Here is a 23,520-nt window from a genome sequence, read left to right as displayed (position 1 = left end):
GTGCCGTGGCCAGAAAACTGCCTTTGCAACACTTACCAACTGTGTGATTCTCCAAATAAGCATTAATATTATTTAATCTCTAGTACCAGTTGTTGGGAAGGGAGGCTCTTCTATGCGGCAAAGAAGAATCTGTGGGGTTTTTTAAATAGTTTTTTAAATAAGGGTTTTTTAAAGGGGGGGAGGGATTTGACGGGTGGGGGTGAAAACCCGTCGGGGAGGGATCCAGCCCCTGTGCTGGTTCGCGACATTATTCCATCTGGTCTGAAGGCAGGGGGGGGAGGGCTCTGTTCCAGGATTAGAGGGTGGTTCGATCTGTACGGTAAGTGGGAGAGGCAGATATGGCGGAGGGGGGGGCGTATCAAGAGTTGGGAGCACGTGTTCGATGTTTGAAAGCGATCACGTGCTCCGGCCCCCCATTCCCTACCCGTTCCTCGGGCGGCCATGATCCTCAGAGCTTGGACCTTCGGCTGATGTTATGTAATGCCCGGTCCGTGGTTAATAAAGCTCCCCTGATTTGCAATCTTATTCAGGGGGAGTCCGCGGACCTTATGGGCATTACGGAGACCTGGTTGGGCCTAGAGGGGGGGGGTTCCCCTTGTTGAGATGTGCCCTCCAGGTTTCCGAGCATTTCATCAGCCAAGGGCCCAAGGTAGGGGTGGGGGGGTGGCGGTTGTTATTAAAGAAGATCTGGTGCCGAGGGAGGCCACTGTTCCTCAGATTGCTGGCTGTGAATCCCTCTATGTGCGGTGGGGCCATAGGAATCAGTTGGGCTTGTTGATCACGTACCTGGCTCCTTGCTGCGTGACCACAGCCCTGCCTGAGCTGTTGGAGGTACTTGCTGCTGTGGCGGTTGAGACCCCCAGACTTATAGTCATGGGGGATTTCAACCTGCCATCAGCTGGCTTGTTATCGACGGCAGCTCGGGAGTTCCAGGCTTCCATGACGGCCTTGGACTTGATTCGAGTAAATGATGGCCCTACGCACATGGGGGGAGGCACGCTGGATCTGATTTATATCTCTGGACAGTGGTTAAATGATCTGGAATTAGATGATTTAGTAACAGAACCAATGTCATGGTCCGATCATTTTCTCCTTCGCCTAGACTTCCGAACCGCCACTCACCATCGCGGGAGGCGGAACCTACGTTGGTCCCGTCCCAGGCGCCTGATGGCCCCCGAGAGGTCCCTGACAGAGCTTGGGCCTTTTCTTGAGGACCTGGCCCATGGCACGAGTGAGGAACTAGCCGCGGCCGGGGAACAGGCCGCGGCTGGGGCCTTGGACCGTTTCGTGCCTTTGCGGCCTCTGAGCCGGCGCAGATCTCGTCCGGCCCCTCGGTTCTCCGAGGCTGAGGAGATGAACGCCGGAGAAGACGCCTAGAGAGCACCTGGAGGTCCAGTTGCTCCGAAGCTGATCGGACACTAGTTAGGTCCTATTCTAGGACCTACCTAGTGGCAATGAGGGAGGCGAGGCGTTCTTATGCCTCCACCCTCATTGCATCGGCAGATAACCGCCCGGCCGCCCTGTTTCGGGTGGCCCGCTCCCTCCTTCATCAGGAGGTGCGGGATGACCCTTTGCAGGGACGAGCCGAGGAGTTTAGTGGTTATCTATACGATAAAATCGCTCAGCTCCGGGACGGTCTGGACCGAAATTGGGATGATCCAAGCGAGGGAGAGGAGGCACGTCTTGTCGAGTCTATTTGGGATGAGTTTGACCCTGTGGCTCCCGAGGACGTGGACAGGTTGTTGGGGAGGCTTCACGCCACGACATGTTTACTGGACCCGTGTCCTTCCTGGTTGGTACTGGCCACTCAGGAGATGACACGAGGCTGGCTCCAGAGGATTATCAACGCTTCTTTGTTGGAAGGGGTTTTCCCTGCCGCCTTGAAAGAGGCAGTGGTGAGACCCCTCCTCAAGAAGCCCTCCCTGGACCCAGCTATTTTGGGCAATTATCATCCAGTCTCCAACCTTCGCTTTGTTGTAAAGGTTGTAGAGAGTGCCGTGGAGCGACAGCTACCCCAATACCTGGATGAAGCTGTCTATCTAGACCCGTTCCAGTCCGGCTTCCGACCCGGATACAGCACGGAGACAGCTTTGGTCGCATTGGTGGATGATCTCTGGAGGGCCAGGGATAGGGGTTATTCCTCTGCCCTGGTCCTATTAGACCTCTCAGCGGCTTTTGATACCATCGACCATGGTATCTTGCTGCGCCGGTTGGGGGGATTGGGATTGGGAGGCACCGTGTACCGGTGGTTCTCCTCCTATCTCTCCGACCGGTCGCAGACGGTGTTGACAGGGGGGCAGAGGTCGACCACGAGGTGCCTCACTTGTGGGGTGCCGCAGGGGTCGATACTCTCGCCCCTTCTGTTCAACATCTACATGAAGCCGTTGGGTGAGATCATCAGTGGCTTCGGGGTGAGATACCAGCAGTACGCTGATGACACCCAGCTGTACTTTGCCACCCCAATGAAGCTGTTGAAATGCTGTCCCGGTGTTTGGAAGCCGTACGGGTCTGGATGGGGAGAAACAGGCTCAAGCTTAATCCCTCCAAGACGGAGTGGCTGTGGATGCCAGCATCCCGATTCAGTCAGCTGCAGCCGCAGCTGACTGTTGGAGGCGAGTTACTGGCCCCAAAGGATAGGGTGCGCAACTTAGGTGTCCTCCTGGATGAACGGCTGTCGTTTGAAGATCATTTGACGGCCGTCTCCAGGAGGGCCTTCCACCAGGTTCGCCTGGTTCGGCAGTTGCGCCCCTTCCTTGATCGGGATGCCTTGTGCACAGTCACTCATGCGCTCGTTACCTCTCGCTTGGATTATTGTAATGCTCTCTACATGGGGCTCCCCTTGAGGTGTACTCGGAGGCTTCAGTTAGTCCAGAATGCAGCTGCACGGGTGATTGAGGGAGCTAGGCGTAGCTCCCATGTAACACCGCTCCTGCGCAGGCTGCACTGGCTACCTGTGGCCTTTCGAGTGCACTTTAAGGTTTTGGTTACGACCTTTAAAGCGCTTCATGGCTTAGGGCCTGGGTACTTACGGGACCGCCTGCTGTTACCACATGCCTCCCACCGACCCGTACGCTCTCACAGAGAGGGACTTCTCAGGGTGCCGTCCGCCAAACAATGTCGGCTGTCGGCCCCCAGGGGAAGGTCCTTCTCGGTGGGGGCTCCCACACTCTGGAACGAGCTTCCCCCGGGTTTACGCCAAATTCCTGACCTTCGGACCTTTCGTCGCAAACTGAAGACACATCTGTTCATTCGCGCGAGGCTGGCTTGAATTTTATCAATTTTAAATTTTTTATTAATAATTTTAAATGGGGTTTTAGTCTATTATATATTTTAACTTCTTAGGCTAACTATAAAATAAGTTTCTTAATCGTATTTTAAGTTGTACATTGTATTACCTGTTTTATTTTGCCTGTACACCGCCCTGAGTCCTTCGGGAGAAGGGCGGTATAAAAATCAAATAAATAATAAATAATAATAATAATAATAAAGAGTCCTTCATGCAGAGCAATAGAAGAGAACTCGTCCATCTGTTTTTCAGAACTACATCAACATTTTAAAATCTAAATTATAAAACTTCTAATACAAAACATGGCAATTAGTTCACTCATGATTGCCTGTTTTAAATTCTTCTCTTTGGGATTGAAAAAAATATGGAAGTTTCATCTAAATCAGTCAAAATTCTTAATGGGGCAAAGATGGCATTACTATCATCAGCCTTCTTTGCCAGATAAGGATGAAATCAGAATACTTATATCCTAAAGTTCAATACAAATTAAAATTAATAAAATGCCAAGATACAGTATAACTTATAATGACAACTTTCAAGTGTAACTGAGCTATGCTTCCAACTCTATTTCACATGGGCATTAATCCAGCAAACCACTTAAGTATTTACTTAAATACAAAATAGGTACAAAAGTTTAAGTTTTAAGCATATATTAAAAAGCTTTGTTGCAGCCTGCCAATTTTATAGTATTTAAGTGCATTTACATTAATGCATTTTAGGTACTTAGGTAATGCATTTCACCAGGAGTAGAATAAGAATTTTTAAGAATCTTCATTTTAAATATATCTCTTGAGAAGGGAAAAACATAGACCCTCTCAGGATCCTTGGCCCTATCGGGTATAATCACTAGAGAAGGATACAGTACTGTTATACAGTAATAATCAAAGCTTAAATAAAATGGTCCCTTTACAGGTAGTCCTCAACTTACAACCACAAATGGAACCAGAACTTCTATCACTAAGTGATGCAGTCATTAAGTGAGTTTCTCCCAATTCCACCATCCTTTTTGGCACAATCATTAACTGAACTTTAACTTTCTGTTGTCTAATTGTTAAAACACAATATTTTAACTCCTGTCAGATAATACAGTTCAAATATGCCTGCCTTTCAGATGTATTTAATTATACCCTCAATAAAAGGTAAAGATAAAGGTTCCCTTCGCAAATATGTGCTAGTCATTCCTGACTCTAGGGGGCAGTTCTCGTCTCCGTTTCAAAGCCAAAGAGCCAGCACTGTCTAAAGACGTCTCTGTGGTCATGTAGCCATGATTCAACGCCAAAGGCGCATGGAACGCTGTTACCTTCCCACCAAAGGTGGTCCCTATTTTTCGACTAACATTTTAATGTGCTTTTGAACTGCTAAATTGGCAGAAGCTGGGACAAGGAACCAGAACTCACCCCATTATGCAGCACTAGGGATTCGAACCGCCGAACTGCCGACCTTTCGATTGACAAGCTCAGCATCTCTTACCCACTAAGCCACCGCATCCCTATACCCTCAATATATAATTGCTAATTATTTAGTTGCTTCTGTGACACAATGACATCAGTTTACCAGGACTGTCTATCAATAAGTTCTCCTTCCAATTTTTGTTAGCTCAATAACAGTATTTTTCTATCTTGTTTTCTGTCAGCCTTTCCACTAATTGTTTCTGATTTAACAAGCATTGGGTCTTCCCCAGTTACTCGTCTTCATGGCACAGGTCCAAAATATTTAACCTTTACCTTCATCTTCCTGTGAGCTCTGTAGTTTTATAGAGTATTGTATTGTGGCTTGTGGCTGCTGGCCGCCGCCCCTCCAGCAGCCGAATCAGATGAGGAGGCGTGGGAGTCAAGGTCAGCACCTGAGAGGTCTGAGGGGGAAGAGGGAATGGAGCTGGCAGACAGAGAGACAGAGGCGGAGCCTGAGCCATCCGTCAAGACCTCAGATGGAGAATCAACAGCCCCCAGGTCTGGAGGTGGCTAATGAGGAAGAGGAGGAACAAATGGGTTCAGTGCCTAACACACAGAATGTGCAGAAGACAGAGGAGAGCAGTGGAAATCCGTGGGCCGATCTTTGGGAAGGAAGAGCCATCGCTGCTAATGAAGCCCCACCCTAGCTCTGAGGAGAAAAGGCAGGGGGCGGAGATGAATAGATGTGGCACACAACTATTCAACTCCCTGCCAGACAGACTTATTAGCCTGTGGTGAGAGAGAAACTTTTTGCCAGGACTGCTGGCGCTCCTAATAAAGGAATCATTGATTTTTCAGAGGGTTTGTCGTGTTTGGGGAGCTGAGTCAGAACATATTTGTTCTTACAGTCCAAAGTATCCTCAATTTTTCTAGTTCTAGTATTCAAAGGCGTCACTTTTTCATTCTTCAACCTTTCTGATAAACAAGCTTTCTAAGTACATATTTCATCTAAAAAACCCATTGTCTTGACAAAACGTATTTTTGCTGTTGGTGTGCTATCTTTGCACTTTAGCATTTTGTTTAGATTTGCCATAGCAGATGTCACTTTATTTTATAAATACCACTGTGAATCTTTGAGCCTAGGAAAATGAAGTCTGTTATTACTTGTTTCCTTATTTTCTGTTCACATTGGGCTGTCATTGCTTGTTGACAGAATCTTTTTTTAAAAAAGAAATATTGACCAGCAGACTAGCTTTTGTACTTCTTTACTTTCAGTAAGAGTAACTTATTGTAGTTAGTTCCACTTTCCTTTTAGCCATCAAAATGGCATCATTAGCATATCTGAGGTTATCGGTTAAGGTTCTCCCAACAATCTTAATTCTAGTTTCTGTTTTTTCTTCTCAGGCACTCTGCATAAAGATTATTTTTTAAAGAAACCACAGCATACAATCTTGGTCTACTCCTTTTCAAAGCTTGAACAATGTAGTTGCTCCATATTCCTTCTAACAGTTATTTCCTGGTGATCACATAAATTATTCAACAGGTAGATGAGGCAATCCAGTGTTTTTAAGGGTTTTTTGTTGTGGTTTGTAGAGTTAAAAGAAGTTATATAATTAATAAAGCAAAAAAAAATGTTATGCTTGAAACTCGTCTTTTCCATTATCCATCAGATACTTCTGCCTCTTCTGAATACAATTAAATATCTTGTGACTCTTTCTGTGCATGCTAAAGCCTGGATAGGAAAAAAATCGAGCATTTTCTTACTGTCATGTGAGATAAATGCAATTTGTGCTTTGAGCACTTTAACACTGCTCTTTTTAATATTGGAATAAAGGGTTTTTTTTCCATATCAATCTACAATCAGCAAACTGTTACCATTTCAACCATATCACTTTAAACTTGCCTTGAGCCAGAAGATGGGTGGCATATAAATTTGATCAATAGGAAAGTAAAATGAGCTTTAAAGAGTTGACTGATATTTGATCAAAGCTCACAACTGATTGTTAGCAATTTTTCCTATAGTCTATTTCACTTCATTTTCCAGATCCAACTCTAGTTCAGAAAAACAAACTACACAAAGAAGGGGGGGGTAGAATATCTCACCAACGGGGATGCTCTCATACAATTTTTCTATATATTTCCACCATCAGTTCTTTAACACTTCTTCAATAGATCACCTTCTTGTTTGCACAAAATTTGCACCAATTTATGTAAACCTCTTAAATATTTTGTACTTCAGGAACAATTATCCTCAATTTCTTTGCACTGCTGATTTAAATATACTTCCAATCCTTACCTTTTGCTCCACTCTGGAACTTAGTGTTTGGTTTGGTAAAATTTTCATTATCACCTTCTACTTTTTGCCAGCTCTTTTCACTATACTGGCAAATAGACATTTCATCTTCTTTTTGTTTGTTTTTTCCATTCAAGGTATTTTTGTTTATTTCATCTTTAATGATGTCATTCATTTCAAAACATAGTTCTTCAAGCACTCTATTTATCAAGTCTAAATCTATTATTTATCTTCATTGCACTACCATGCAGACAACTGATAATGATTTATCTTATTGACCAGGTGTTTTTTTTAGTTTTCTAAGAATTATTTCACGATCTGAACCACAATCAGCCCCAGGCCTCATTTTTTATGTCTGAAGAGAGCTCCTCCATCCTTGCTTGCACACTATATATTTAATTTGATTCCAGTATTGTCCATCCTGTGACAAATGTATTCATCTTGTTGATTTCTAGTGTATTTTGTTATAAACTGCTAAAATTTGGCAAAACACTGTTTTCCTGTTAGTACAGGTGCTATTTGACTCCAATTTCAGCATTCCATTCTTCTATAATATAATATCATTTGAGGATGTTTTTGCTGATCCTAGAATGTCAACATGGTGAATCCTGTCTGGCGTTCGCCTTAATTCATGGTTTTGACATCAACAGATGGATGTTTTTTTAATTTAAATCCAGGCACATCACCAACATAAAAGCTATTCCTATTTGTCTTTTGTTCTTTGCAGTGGAATACTTTCTCATTGAATGTTCATTCTATACCTTTTTAACCTATGGGACTCATCTTCCAGTACCATATTGACATTGTCCTGGTCTTGAAAATCTATGTGGTTTTCTTGGTAGAATTCTGCCATGGATCCCCGTTTTTTCGAATGGATTGTATTCTATCTGCTCCATTTTCAATGACTGGCCTTTCATGAGTAACCGTTTGAAAGTATACAACCCTAATGGCATAGCTGAATGTCACTCAGATGTGCAAGTCCTTTCATTGATACAAGGCAATGTTCAATTGATTGATTGATTGATTGATTGATTGATTGATTGATTGATTGATGTGCCATCAAGTGGTTTTCGATTCCTACTGACCAGAGATCAGATTTTCTCTCCATAAACCAAGAGAACATTTTCTCATGTTCCAAGAGATGGCCTATATATTACTTTATTTTAAAAACAATTAGAGCAGTAGACAATAATTCAACTCTTTGGTACAAGCTAACAAATTTTTTGATGCATTTTACAGCATTAGCTGAAATACAACCTGACAACTAAAACATTATATTTACCTTGAGATGCTAATTTGCCCATTTTATTGCAATTACTTTTGAAGACAAGTGACGAGGATCTCAGTCAATACCAAAAGAAACCAAAGCATTCTCAGAATACATTACTCTAGAAAATATAGGTACAACATTCTGCAATTCCTTTTGAGCTTGGCATAGCCGCGTGGTGCAGTGGTTAAATGCAGTACTGCAGGCTACTTCTGCTGACTGCTAGTTGCCTGCAATTTGGCAGTTCAAATCTCATAAGCTCAAAATTGACTCAGCCTTCCATCCTTCCGAGTCGGTAAAATGAGGACCCAGATTATTGGGGGCAATATGCTGACACTGTAAACCACTTAGAGAGGGCTGTAAAGCTCTGTGAAGTGGTATATAAGTCTAAATGCTGTTGCTATGCTAATGCTATTGCATATATTAAGACCTATAAAGAACCAAATGCTTCTGAAAACAAGCATGTTTTGACTGTACATTGGCAATTTAGATGACAGAATTCTCAAGCTGCTTATTCTAAGTAATACTGCCTTTGCAACTGTTATCAAAGTAAGTTAGTAGCGCAGACTGTATGATAACTAACTGTTCTACTCAAACCAAGAGAAAAATGAGTGCAACAGAAAATTAGATGCATAATTTGTTTTTAGTTGAGAATATGATATTTGATAGGAATATCACCAGAATATATACTGACCCAATGCTTAGTACAGCTCTGAAGACACTGCACAGGAGCTGAGAATTCTTAATCAATAGACCTACATTTACAACCTAGTTTCTGATTTGAAAAGTACTTATGTAAAAGATTGTAACAGGCATCATGTTATCAAGGTGTCTTCTATAGCTGGAACAGTTAGACTGCTTACTAACAAAGGCAAGGTGATGGAGATTATGGAACATTAGAGAAAATTATAAAATATACAGGGGCTTATTATTTTCCATTTTACTATGATGATCTGCGTTCAAAGCAACAATCCAGTCAGAGAATCAAAATTTAACACAAATATGCTGAAGAAGTTCATTAATACGGAGATCTAACAGAATAGTTAAGATTAGAAGATGAGGCACTCAGTTACAGATAGATTAGGTGATATTACCTCAAAGCACTCAATTAGTATTTCAAATGGCAAGAACTTAATGTTTGTTTAAATAAGAATTCCCAAATTTCTCTTCCAACAGCAGATGACAATTTGTATAGTCAGTAAATTACCATCAGGTAAATTGCCATTTAATAATCTGTTTCAAAATATTACTTCTTACCTTCAAACCTTCAGTAGGCAACCTATAACCAAATCTTGCTGGTAAGTCATCAAATGTCTGTGTTGCATTTTCAAAATTAAACTATAATACACAAGAAACACAAAAACATATATCAATTATTAAATTGCAAAATTAGCCATATACATATTATTTCATAATTGTATAGTAGAATTTAAATAGCATACTCTTGAATTAAACAACAATCTTTGCAAAAGGATTGTTACAAAGTGCAGATCAAGACATTTTAATTTTGAAATTTTGAAGTAGCCCGAATATAAGATTCATTTTGCTTTCATCTATTACGACTGATATTTAAACCAAATCCATGAATAACAGTAGAGACTGTAAACTAGCTTCCTTTTATGGAAAGTCAGAATCAGAAAGTGCCAGAAAGGGTGGGGGGGAGAACTCAATATTTAGAAATTCAGTCCGCTTTTTGCTTCTATTCTGTTTGCTACACCAAAAAAGGGGAATTAACAATCATATAAAACTTAAATTTTATATATGACTTTTTCAACATGAAACTAACTTAAACATAAACTAGAGCAAGTTAAAATCAGTATTACTTACAGTGCATTTACAGCACTGAAAACTTAGCAGAGAATAAATGAAACATGGAGAAATCTAATCACTAATTTTTGTTGAGACATACTGAAAATATTTTATTAAATAGAAATAAGACTTGGCTTACATAGCAGGCATTGAAAAAATAAACCACAGAAAGGAGCAATAGAGAGTCTTCTGGGATAAAAGGTATTGGAGAAAAAGACTTCTGCAGAGGTTGCTTATTAAAATATGGGCACACACTTTGACCCACAGATTGATCCCCGTGTGGCTCCCCAGCTCATTACTCATATATCATATGTTGGTCGTAAGTTACAATTAATTTAGTGCTTATAAGACTTAAGTTGGGAGAAGATGGAAGACAATTTATGAAAAACAGTGAATGAGTTGAACAAAAATGTGTGTATATGCTTTTCTGTGAATACATTTACCTGCTGTAAGCAAGCAGAGTTTCTACTTTGCCCTAGTAGCAAAGAAGCCCTCAACTCATTTTGCTAAAACTGTATTTGGCCATTGATAAGTTTGTGCATCTGTGGAACAAGGCTTTGGAAAAGCAAAATTGAACCAAGAACCACAATGACCTTTGAATAACGCATTAGGGTTAAATGCTAAATGGGATAGAGCCATTCTGCATGAGTAAACTCATATCAGATTCAAAAGATGGGCATAAGATTTTATTTTTTTATGAAGGCAAGGAGGTTCATAAAAGGAAATACAAGAAGGCGGGAAAGGCAAGGGAAAGAACAAGCAATATAAAGGATTATTGCTTAATGGGAAACAAGATGAAATAATGAGGTAGTGGATGTTATAGGTAGTTGAGATAGTGCAGACCAGTGGAAAATGTAAATTAGGATATGTGCTATGAAAAATTTAGCCATAGGATCTGGTGAAATACTTGAGTCTGTATCTAACATGCAACAAACCTAGGTTTAAAGGGTTGGGTACCATTTTTGAAGAATATTTTATGCTATAAAGTAATTATAAAACTTACCGCTAAGATATCCGCTTCTACTGGCAACAGGTTTAAAAAAGCAAACAGCTGAACTGTGAGAATAGTATAAATCTGAGTGGCAGACAACATTAACATTCCTATTGATAGCAGCATCTTAATGAAATTCCTGAAAAGAAGAACAACAAATATAAGAATTGGGATATGAAAAAAGCATTGACTTCTCGTTCTTCTTCTTTACTTCTTCTTTTACCCCTTTGGGTGTCAAAGGAGATACAAGGTTCTGGCTCGTGCTCTTTCTGGCAGCCTCAATCATTATAATGGATGTCATTATAAAAGCATTCACACTCTGATGTAATTGAAACATGTTATCAATAAAGTGTAAGAAACGCTTTAAGATGATCCAATTGTAGCCACAAGTTATAAAAGCAAGCTAAATATCCGGTTGTTAAATAAATAGCACAGTCTAAGAAACTATTGACAAGGGGTATTTTAAGAAGCACAGGGTGATTTTAGATTTAAAGGTAAAAACAGCTACTTTATTATTTTACTAATAGTATCATAACTCTTTATCTTTACAGTCGTGAAGTATGATTGCATTAGGTATCACAAATAACAGTCCAGTAAATGTAACCCTGGCTTAACGACTATTTACAGTTATGATGGTGATAAAAAAGTAATGTTATGACCAATCCTCATATTTATGGTCTTTGCAGGCCTGTAAAGCAAGAAAAGTTGAAGCAAGATCAGACGCACAGGCATGGTGTCAGTTAGCAATTGCTTTGCTTAATGACAGAACTTCAGATAACAGTTGTGGCCATTAAATGAGGACTACTTGAATGTTACTATTCCTGAATTATAAGGAAAATTTTATCACAGATTTTGTAAAGGCTAAGGTTGGCAAGTTGGGAACCAAAAGTTTCCAGGCCAGAGATGGTCACTATGCAAGCATGCACAGACCACCAAATATTTTCGCCAAGAATCAGTCAATTCATGAAGGTAAGAAGAAACCTATGTTTAAATCCCTAAAAGTATATCTTTGCACTGGCAGTAAGGGAGCAATCATATGTGTGGAATAAGCATTCTAACCTAGTTGAGATGCATTTATTTTACAAATGCACATTGCTACCAATCTTAATTAAATAATTCTAAGCGGCTAACAACTAATAAAAACAAGCACATTAAAAAACCTAGTATGGTTTCCAAAGCTGACAAAAAGAGCAACAATAACAGTAAAAGACTCTCGCTAAAATAACCGATTCTTCAATCATCACAGAGCAAAACACATACATTGGATTCCACTATCAGCATGACACCCTTTTTAAGGACATCTGAAAGGCCGATAGGGTTTGGGGTCTTCTGAACCTACAGTGGTGGGAATGAAGGCTGTTCCACAAGGCAGGCAGTGAGACAGAAAAGGCATGCCTCTTAGGTCTCATAAGATAACACTGTTTCACAGAAGGGATCTGGCACATGGCCATCTTTTCAAATCAGGTAGAACAGGGAGAGACAAGCAGTCCACCGAGTATTCTGGCCGTATGCTTTAAAAGTCATAACTAGCGTGCTGAACTGCACCTACAAACCTATTGAAAGTCAAGAGCAGCCCACACAGCAGTGATCTTACATGAGCATAACATGATGCACTCAAAATGGGCCACATTGCTATATTATGGATAAACTGCAGCTTCCAAATGCTTTAAAAAAAATGGTACCCCACTGTAGAGTTCACTGTAACCGTTCAACTGGAAATTGACTGAAACAATTAAAGTATGAGTGACCATGAGCAGAATCTAAGAATAGGCACAACTGATGCACATCATGGATTTAAGCAAAGGCCTTCTTGGCCTTGGCCTTCGGTGTCTAGGAGAATGCTATTATACCTGGAGTTAACAAAAGACACACTCCAGAAATGGGGGTGGGTGACTAGGTGGGAGAAATCTTCCTTATTCTGTACAATAGTTTGAGTCCAAACCTGTTCCATCTTATCTAGTCAGCTGCCAGGCACTGAATGACCTAGAGTACAGTTATATAACCGAGTCTCATCAGCATACTATCATTCTGAGGAAAATAGGAGAAGGTGTGCTGGATATGTTCTCTGCCATGAGTTATTTATAAAAATAATAAAGTCAGAAAAGAAAGAAACGAACAAATACTGATAACAGTTAATCCCTTGCCAACAGATGGTCTCGTAGCTTCATGTAGGTATTAAATGGGAGTGAGGGGGAAATGGCTCATGGCCCAATCTCTTCCCCCTCCCAACACCCATTGGAACCCGCCTCAAAGGAAGGCAACTGCTGAAGAGAAGGGCACCCTACCCCACCCCAAACCTCCCACCAATTAGAAGGATACCAAGATTAACAGTATCAAAAGCTGCCAAAAGATCAAGAATAGCTAGACACCATTCTCATCCTGACTTGCTAAAAAAAGTCAACCACAAGTATAATTAAAAGAATATAAATACTGTTTCTTTGCACCTAATACAATGCACTAGCTGGCTATTTGGACAGCAATAAAAATAGAATAACAAATTGTTTTGCCACACGGTAATCCCTAATAAATGTTCTTACATTTGCCCAACTGGATTCCCTTTTCAACTTTCTCTAGTGAAGTTCAAATCTCTCTTCCTGGTATAGAAATCAAGGTTGATAATACACACCAGGCCAGCCCTCTCACAGTCTTATCACAGATTGACTTTGCATTTGGTTGCATCATCTGGAACTCTACTCCAATCACCAGGCCTTGGGACCAAGTTCAGAGGCTGGAATGTGGCATCAGTACTAAGGATAAGGTTCTTTGTGAGCATACATTAATTTCCTATCATAAATATCCATGCTTGCCATCACCATATCACTGCCTGCACACTTACCTCTAATCATTCCCAATTTTCGTTCCCTTTTCCAAGTCAAAGGATTCCATCACCCACTAGAAACCACACTCCACTAAAGCGATGAACCAATTCAAACACCAAGAATACTTCTGCAAAGCATTCTATCAACAAGCCATATTAACCCCCTTCCTATCTACTCATCACACCCGTAAGTGTCCAGCAATAACCCTGAAGAAGAAATCCAAGAACTACTCAGTAAATATCAACTCAATCCTGGGAGATGTGAGGCGTGAAGCAAACTCAAGGTAAGCTCAGTTTTATTCTGTTTTGTGTGAAGGGAGACAGAGATATACTCTGTAAGCCTTTCAAAAACATGTTATTATACCAGGGGTGAAATCTAAAAATTTTCCCTACCAGTTCTGTGGGCGTGGCTTAATTGGTGGGCATGGCTTGGTGGTCAGATGACTGGGTGGGCATGGCCAATAACAATAAATAATAAAAATAATAAACAAAGTATAAAAAACAATGAGGTACCAAAAACCAACTTTCACACTTTACATGCACATAACACAACACAACACAACTGACTCACACACAATGTAAAAGCAGCTGCACTTCACACTTCACACAACCACGAAAAGCTCAAAAACCAACTTTCACACTTTACACACACACAACACAACTGACACATACACACACACACAAAATACAACTTACAGCTTTCTGAGATTTGGTGTGTTTGTGTAGTTAGAGTGAAACACTACAGAAACACACCAAATCTCAGAAAGCTGCACAAATATTTTATTTTATTATTTTATTTTATTTTATTTATATTTTTTAGATCAGGGGTCTCCAACCTTAGTAACTTTAAGGTTTGTGGACTTCAATTCCCAGAGTTCCTCAGCCAGCAAAGCCAGCCAGCATTAGTTGCTCAGTGATGAAATAGATTAACTAAGCAACTGATTCTGTCTGGTGCTGAAAGTGAAACCGGGGTTTTCGGGCTGGGAAAAAAGCCATGTGTTCGATCAGTAATCAGGTAAATGCCTTAGAATCTCTTAAAAGGAGGTTTTTTTTAAGGTTCTGCTGATGAGGAACTCAGATGAGATCGCCAGAGGAGCCTTTAATTTTTTTTTTTTTAAGTTTAAAGGCTCTGCCAATCTCAGCTGAGGGGCAGGATCCTCAAAGGCTTTTTTTACTTTTAAAGGCATGTTTCGGCTGAAGAAAAACCTGCTTTTAAAAGTTAAAAAAACCACCCTCTGCTGATGGTGCAGCTCAGCAGAGGGGGGGGGGGCAGGGATTTTTGCTACCAGTCCTCCGAACCAGCAGCTGCCATTGCTACCAGATCTCGCAAGCCAGTCCGAACTGGGAGCATTTCACCCCTGTATTATACCCTATAACAATAAGGTAGAGTCCTAACCAGATCTAATCAAATACCACCTTCACTATTGTAAATCAGTTTTAACAACCAGGAATCTGCCAGCCACCACCTAATCTTGTATGTTTTCTCCCAAGCCAAGATGTTGATCTAAACTATAAATTAACATGGTGGCTCAACAGACTAATGCAGTCTGTTATTAACACAGCTGCTTGCAATTACTGCAAGTTCAAGTCCCACCAGGCCCAAGGTTGACTCAGCCTTCCATCCTTTATAAGGTAGGTAAAATGAGGACCCAGATTGTTGGGGGCAATAAAAGTTGACTTTGTATATAATATACAAATGGATGAGACTATTGCTTAACACAATGTAAGCCGCCCTGAGTCTTCGGAGAAGGGCGGGATATAAATTCAAATAAAAAAAACAACATCTTATTTTACTGCCTATCCCATATTGGGAAACCTGACAGGTTTATCTAATTACAGCCTAGATCCCTTGAACCTTTGTCCCATAGGCATATCAAGAATTCTGAAAAGTTAATTTGGGTGCACTTACAAAATGGTTATAAGTGCCCTTACAAAATAGCTTTCTTCATTAGTCACAAAAGATGCACTTACCCAAAAGCAAGTTGGCAAGAATCTCTTGAGCCTTTCCTTAAATGAAATATTAATATTTCATTTATCTAGGGCTAGGCAGACCGTCACAGAACTAAACACTAGACTACAGAGATTCCGAGGGCCTGTTAAAAACTAAGAAAATACTGGAGACCATAGCTTTTCTCTTGATATTTAAATACTGACTTCTTTTTTTAAAAAAAGAAGTATTCCAAACATGATTCATTAATCTGCAAAATAGTGCTTCATAATTTGCTAGTCCAAATAACAATGCAATATATTCAAACTTCCATACCTTATATTGAAGGCAGTCAGATACTCATGTCCCTCTTTTACCTGACTGAGATTGTAAACATTCCTCAGGTCTAAAGATGCAGACATTCTGCAGCTGGTCTAACAGGTCTAATATTACAGGAAGTGGATAATGATCCTAGATCATGTCCTTACTAAGATCCTTGTAATCATGGATGGTGTGCACTTTTTTGTTCTTTGCAATGAAAAAGACTGGCGCAGAGACTGGGGACTTAGGGGGAAATCTTAAAAAGAGATTTAGCAGACCATCAAGGTATTCCTTTAAAATACTAAGCTGTTTGGTATACATGGGATAATGTCTTTTGCCTGGGATTTTTGCTCCAGGTTTCAGGTCAATTGTGCAATCACAGCCCCTATGAGGTGGAAGTGCAGTGGCCTCCTCCTGTTCTCAAAAAGACATCCGCAAAGTCAGCATGTTTAGTAGGTATTCCACATACTCTGGCTGGATGCTCACTGTAAGCACCAGGGAGAACATGGAAGTTTGTGTTCAATGGAGAGGGAAAGGAGATTGCTCCAGTCGTCCAATCCACTAATGATTTATGGAGCTGCACCACAGGCACTTGCAAGGAAGCTGCTATGTAAAAGGGCAATAATCCCATGTCAAGTGCCAGCTGCACTACAATTGGGATGTACTAGAGCAATCTGGCCATCTACAATCTCTTCTTCTACATGTCTTGGTATTTATTTATTTAATTAATTAATTAAACTTTTATACCGCCCTTCTCCCGAAGGACTCAGGGCGGTGTACAGCCTTCATTTAAAACAATTAATATACATATTAAAATAACAATTAAAAAGCTTATTCAATAAAAGGCCGAAATTAAAACCGTCCAATTGACCATATAAAATACCCAGTAAAATTACAATTTAAAATTTAAAATTTAAAATTTAGAATTTAAAAATCAGGCCAGTCCCGCTTGGATAAATAAATAAGTTTTCAGTTCCCGGCGAAAGGTCCGAAGGTCAGGCAATTGGCGTAAACCGGGGGGAAGTTCGTTCCAGAGGGCAGGTGCTTAGTTTTACTGCCATTTATGCACCACCTCTACATCTATACAGTTTGTGATGAGATGAAAGCTTTTATTTCCACCTTATACCCAATTTTAAGGCTATAGTGACAAGAGTAAGAAAACATTCTTACCCCCTTTGTCTTGAGCTCTCTTTATTTGCTGGCTGGTTCCCTCCTGTGACCTCTCATGATGGAGGCCAGTGGCTTTTCCCTGGTGAGCACCTGTGGATGAGAGTAGGTACTTGCTGGCGGGTTGTTCAGATCAAAGTATTCAGCAGGTTCTGACCAGTTCTGGAGAACCGGTAGTGGAAATTTTGAGTAGTTCAGAGACCCAATTAATACCACCTCTGACTGGCCCCACCCCCATCTATTCTCTGTCTCCTGAGTCCCAGCTGATCGGGAAGAAATGAGGATGTTGCAATAACCTTCCCCTGGAGTGGTGAGGGAATGGAGATTTTACAGTATCCTTCCCCTGCCACGCCCACCAAGCCATGCCATGCTCACCAAGCCACGCCCACAGAACCGGTAGTAAAAAAAATTGAACCCCAACACTGGTTCAGATGCTCTAGTTTCCGCTGCTGGTTTTCTCACTATGTAGGTCCTGGCAATATGCCCTGATACTCCTCAGTAAAAACAGAAGCACAGATCTCTTTGCCTTTCCCTATCTCTTCCTTCAAGACTAACTTATTGACAGCTCCAATTTGCATTGGCTTCCCAATCTGTCTCTGGAGATGCGACTATTAGAAACCTGTGTCCTACAGGCAACTCTTGCTCTGGTGTACTTGCTCTGCTTCAATTTTCCCAAAAGAGTGCCAATTAATCAAACAATGCTGGATCATCTAATGAGGCAAGAGACCCTTGGCATACCAATTCAACTCGAGTGTCATCATTCAATCCCACTCTAAATTGGATAAGTGCCACTTCATTCCATCCAATACCCCAGGCCAACAATTTAAAATCCAAGATGAACAAGCTTACTTTCTTGTTTCTCTGTTTGAGTTGCCAAATTTCCCAACTGACTGTGATTCTCCAAATGGGATTGCTGAAATTGTGTCTAAATCTCCTGATGAAGTTCTGGTAGTTGTCCAGTAACGGGTCATTTGCCTTCTATCATTGGCATGGCCCATTTCACAGCCCACCCCTTTCATTGAATTGAATTAAAAGATCACACCAATGTGATCTGTTGGGAACTCCGTTGCTCTGCTATTGTTGAACATTTCATTCGGAGCTCAATTGGTCTACAACTCCTCTGAATTTCTCTCTCTGCTAGTGCACTTCCATAGAGTGCACTAGCACTGGCTCAGTTGCTACTGCTGGACAACTCATTGCACAACTTTGCACTACAGCAGCTTATTTACCTGTGCGTCTACCTGCTGGGGATGCTGGAGTAAGGATGTTGCTAGCTGCTGTGGAGTTGTTGGCACATCCTTTATTTGCTTGCACCTAATGGCCAGAATCTTGCCAAACTAAAGCTGTAACTTATATCCTGAGAGATGCTAGGGTGCGGTTACCTGAACCTGTTCTTATCCTCCCCCCTAATCCATTTTGGGACTTCTTAGTGACAGTCTCTTAATCTGGGCCTGGGAAAGCTCATATTTCCCAAACTTCTCACCACTGTTTCTCCAGGTACACATTCTACCGCACTTGAATTCTGCCCTCCATGGCAGCAGCCACCCCTGGGCCTGCTACATTTACGCTGCATAACCTGATGGCCAGCCTGCTTGTGAGCTATCTGGGACTTGTGTAATGACGCATGATCCTCACTTAACAACAGCAATGAGAAGTGCCAAGATTACTATCACTAAGTAATGTGGCCATATTATGTCAATCTTTACATGACCACATTGCTTAGTGAAAGAAATCCAATTCCAATTATTATTGTTAACTGAAGATTACCTGTGTCCTGAAAAAAGGACAGAGATAGAAGCTGGGTTGGCAGCTGTTCCTAGTATAACTGCCCTGCTGCTCAACAGCCCTGGATCTTTGAGTCATCTTGCTGCTGATATTGGACAAATTGAAATATGGTTTTGGGAGACTAGAACTTCCATGCATCGGGACAGGGTACTGAGTCAACTAGAGATTGCACAGCCTGCATAACAACAATGGGCTTGTCTCAGCCCCAAATCACAAAAGAGAGCATATGCTAAAACCCCTTTTTAGTCTAAAATAAATAAAATATAATTTGAATACAAAAGCTACTGATGTTTGTCTTCAGATTGTCTTCACTTAGACAAGAAAAATCAAAGATACAAGTACAGATTAGGCAAAACCTGTCTCAAAAACAGTAACTATAAGAGGGACTTTGGAATGCTCGTGGACAATCACTTAAATATGAGGCAGCAGTGTGCAGTAACAGCCAAAAAAGCTAATACAATCATTGGTTGTATAAACAGAGGGATAGAATGAAAATCACATGAATTATTAGTACCGCTTTATAAAACCTTAGTAAGACCACACCTGGAATACTGCATCCAGTTTTGGTCACATTACAAAAATAGATGTTGAGAAAATGTTTCCAAAAAAGTGCAGAGAAGAGCAATTAGAATGATTAAAGGTCTGGAGACTAAAGCATATGAAGAACAGTTGCAGGAACTGGGTATTACTAGTCTAGAGAAAAGAAGGGCCAGGGGTGACATGACAGCAGTATTCCACTATTTGAGGGGCTGCCACAAAGAAGAGGGAGTCAACTTATCTTCCAAAGCATCAAAAGGCAAGACAGGAAACAATGGATGAAAACTAATCAAGGAGAGAAACAACCTGGAATTAAGGAGAAGCTTCCTAACAGTGAGAACAATTAACCAGTGGAACGGCTTGCTTTCAGAAGTTGTGAGTGCTTCATCACTTGAGGTTTTTAAGAAGAGACTGGACAACCACTTATTTCAAATTGTATAGTCTCCTGTTTGAGCAGGAGGTTGGACTAGAAGACTTCCAACTAAAAAGTTCAGTTCCTAATGTTGGTTGTGTGGCTGGTTTAGGATCCTCAAGGACCCATTTCCTGGCTCTATTAATATTCATAGTAACAGTTTTACGTGTGTGTGTGTGTGTGTGTGGTTTGTAAAATATATATATATAGTTTGTAATTGTTTTTTATATGTATGTCATCCAGAGTCACTTATTGAGATGGGACGCTCTAAGAAATCAAATAAGTAAAATATGAATCCAGGATCTCTGCAAGGGCATGGCCCATTTCAGGTATACAATAGATCCCAATTATTATTTCCTCTTTTGTACTGCATTCTATTGTTCTCCCATGAGCCAACACTCTGGTTTTTGGTATACATGTATTGCATAGTAAATATTAAACTACTTCATAAAAAATATTAAATCCTATTCTAAATCAAGCTGTACAAGTGCATTATATTCCTAGCTTCTATGTCACACAAATGTATCCTTTACATCTAAACATAAGGAGAACATTTGTAATGTAGACTATTACCTTCTATGTAGTAGGATCAGATAACTAGGTTCCCACATTTTATGACAATTAAATTGCTAGTATTGTCATATACATTAAAAGGTAAAGGTTCCCCTCGCACATACGTGCTAGTCATTCCCTCTAGGGGGTGGTGCTCATCTCTGTTTCAAAGCCAAAGAGCCAGCGCTATCCAAAGACGTCTCCATGGTCATGTCGCTGGCATGACTCAACACCAAAGGCGCATGGAACGCTGTTACCTTCCTACCAAAGATGATCCCTATTTTTCTACTTGCATTTTTTACGTGCTTTTGAACTGCCAGGTTGGCAGAAGCTGGGACAAGTAACAGGAGCTCACCCCGTTACGCGGCACTAGGGATTCGAACCGCTGAACTGCCGACCTTTCAATCGACAAGCTCAGCGTCTTACCCACTAAGCCACCGCATCCCTTTCACCATACACATATATACACACAAATATAAGGCTAATGGATCTAATTAATGAGCTGGGGCGTTAACAGCATCTTATTAGGCAGGGCAAGGAGTGACATAAGAGTGTTCAAAACCTCAATTGTTACCAATACAAATAATTGTTTTAACATATCTGCACTGATAATATATCACATTTTTATCACAATGATTGTGTGCAAAGAGAGTGGAATTTTGAAGCGTTTCTTGAAGGAATATAAGCTTCTCTCAAACTCCAGTGGAAGTTGTTATGCACAAAAAGTACTATGTTGTTTTGATTTATTATATAATCACAGCATTCAAATTCCACATTTTCAGCACTATAGTTTCAGTTGTAAAATCCACCCCATTTTAGTGGTTGTAAAAACTGAATAAATATTAACCCTATATAGTTATGAAATTTTGTTTAGCTATTTATCCATTCATCTAATTGTTAATAGAAAAATGTGTAATACTTAAAAGTAGCCCAGGCCTTACCAAATTTCTAAGCTTAGCCTGAAAGAGAGAAGGGTTTTCTTATTAAGTGCTGTTTAAAACAACAGCACTTCATAAGAAAAACCCTTCTTTCTTTTCTGCCTATCTGCCTTTCTATCAGGGCCAATCTTAGAAATTTGGTAACGCCTGGGCTCCTTTTAAGTATTACACATTTTTTCTATTAAAGATTAGATGAATGGATAAATGGCTAAACAAAATTTCATAACTACACAGGGATAGTTTTTATTTATAAGCAATATACTACAATATAGAAACAATTTAAATTTCTTTTTAAGAAAGCACGAGAGAAGACAACCACTCACTTTCTGATCCCAGACTATTTATTAATAGTCTATGGGTCCAAACTATGACATATAGAGAGACAGAAGACAGAAAATGACTTTCAACGGAATCACATGGGAAGTATGCCTCAAGATTTGGTAGCCTATCTGTCAACCCTTCTATCCCTTGGTCCCAAAAGTCTTTAGCCTTTGGAGCTCAGCAATCTGGAGGCGCCAAGTTGGGGAAAACTGCATTATAGCTTGCTCCAGGGGTAGAACTAATTTGAGATTTCCCAAGATATTAAACCTCCAACTTTTGTACAGCAGTTTATAGGGTATTTCTGGAACTACTCAATCTCTTGTTTGGAATAAATGCGATTAGTGATTGCCTCTTCCAAAGCCACTCCCTGTATGTAAATCTACAGGAAACTTCCAAGGCAAATAACTAAACAACAGCTGCATGATGGTTATCCAAACTGTACTGAATTTTTGTTTTTGTTTTTAATTCGCTCTAGATTCAACGTGACCAAAAGTTTGGAGAGGAGTTGGAGGCAACCCATTTCGGCTGCCACCACTAACGAAGAGGCAGTAATATGATTTTCTATCCCTTTCAATTGAAGAGCACGCATTAAACTCTTCTCCCCCCTCCCGCGCTCGCTAAACCCAATAAAGGGTCCTTAAAAAAAAAAAAAAAAAGGTCATGTCATCACAAGCATCCACTGCATCACAAAAGACGCCGGAATCGCACTGCTTGCGGTTCAGCTTCTGCTTCTTGGGAAAAATGAGGCGTGAACCCCACTGGCGCCCGATGGAACTTCAGCAACCCCAAAACGGGGCGATTTCAAGGTACCCTCCCATCCAAGGCGCTGCGGGAAAGATGTTGCGACAAAAGCTCGTGGGGACCGTCTCCACGCGGGGTATGCGGGGTCCCCCACGACCCAGCCGCCTAAAAACGAAGGAAGGAAGGAAGGAAGACGGCGGGGCGGGAAAACCAAGCCGCAAAAGTCAAAAGAAAGTAACTCTATTGGAAGATAAAGTGGGGTGTGTGGAAAGAGTTGGAGAAAACAGCCCTGCCCCCCCCCCACACACACACGCTTTTTAATCGTGCACAACCCGAACTGTGCAACACAATTTCCTGCGCTTGCAAAGACCAACAAGGGAATAGAGCAGGGCTCCCCAACCTTGGCAACTTTAAGCCTGGAGGACTTCAACTCCCAGAATTCCCCAGCCAGCTTTGCTGGCTGGGGGATTCTGGGAGTTGAAGTCCTCCAGGCTTAAAGTTGCCAAGGTTGGACCCCTGGAATAGAAGGATCAACGGGGTTGTGGGGGGAGAGAGAGAGAGAAGAGGCAACAAAATCACGCCCGGGACGGCAATAGATTCCCCGCCTCTCCCAACGACCGGCTCGAAGACTAACCCGTACGTTCAATCAGAGGTCAGCTCCGGAAAGAAGCCTAGGCGCGCCCACCACCCCAAAGCCCTGAGGCGGGAAGGGGGGGGGGGAAACCCTTACCGAAAAAGGGAAGAGACTCCCCAGCCCAGACGAAGGACCGCAGGGCAGCTCAGCCAGAAGCCATAATCGAGCCCTCCCTCGGTCCGTCAGCAAGCCAGCCGAGAGCTGCGGAAATCCCACCCACCCCCGCGTTCGCGTATAGGCCCAGAGGACCAAGAGGGTGGCGTGGATTGGCTTCCCCTGCCCGTCACTCACAAACTGGACGGTGTTTGCGCACGGCTGCTCGCACGTGAC

The 23,520-nt window shown here is 41.3% G+C and overlaps 1 protein-coding gene across 2 annotated transcripts in view; it reads right to left on the bottom strand.

Annotated features, from left to right (window-relative positions):
- The window catches only part of RNF13 (ring finger protein 13), a 60,066-nt gene extending 36,624 nt beyond the window's left edge, over window positions 1–23,442 (bottom strand). Inside the window, exons 1-4 of one of the 2 annotated variants that reach the window (XM_058187831.1) lie at window positions 23,287–23,400; window positions 17,274–17,363; window positions 11,050–11,176; window positions 9,495–9,575 (exon numbers count right to left, since the gene is read on the bottom strand). In XM_058187831.1, coding sequence (XP_058043814.1) covers window positions 9,495–9,575; window positions 11,050–11,163 — 195 coding nt within the window. In that variant the 5' untranslated portion in view covers window positions 11,164–11,176; window positions 17,274–17,363; window positions 23,287–23,400. Of the gene's footprint in view, window positions 1–9,494; window positions 9,576–11,049; window positions 11,177–17,273; window positions 17,364–23,286 lie in introns of both variants that reach the window. The other variant, XM_058187830.1, reaches the window with a different exon arrangement.
- Between the last annotated feature and the right edge of the window lie 78 nt (window positions 23,443–23,520).

Source organism: Ahaetulla prasina, chromosome 6, assembly GCF_028640845.1.
Source record: "Ahaetulla prasina isolate Xishuangbanna chromosome 6, ASM2864084v1, whole genome shotgun sequence".
Lineage (NCBI taxonomy): Eukaryota > Metazoa > Chordata > Lepidosauria > Squamata > Colubridae > Ahaetulla > Ahaetulla prasina.
Note: the sequence above shows the minus strand (reverse complement) of the source record. Positions and strands in the feature narration are given on the sequence as shown.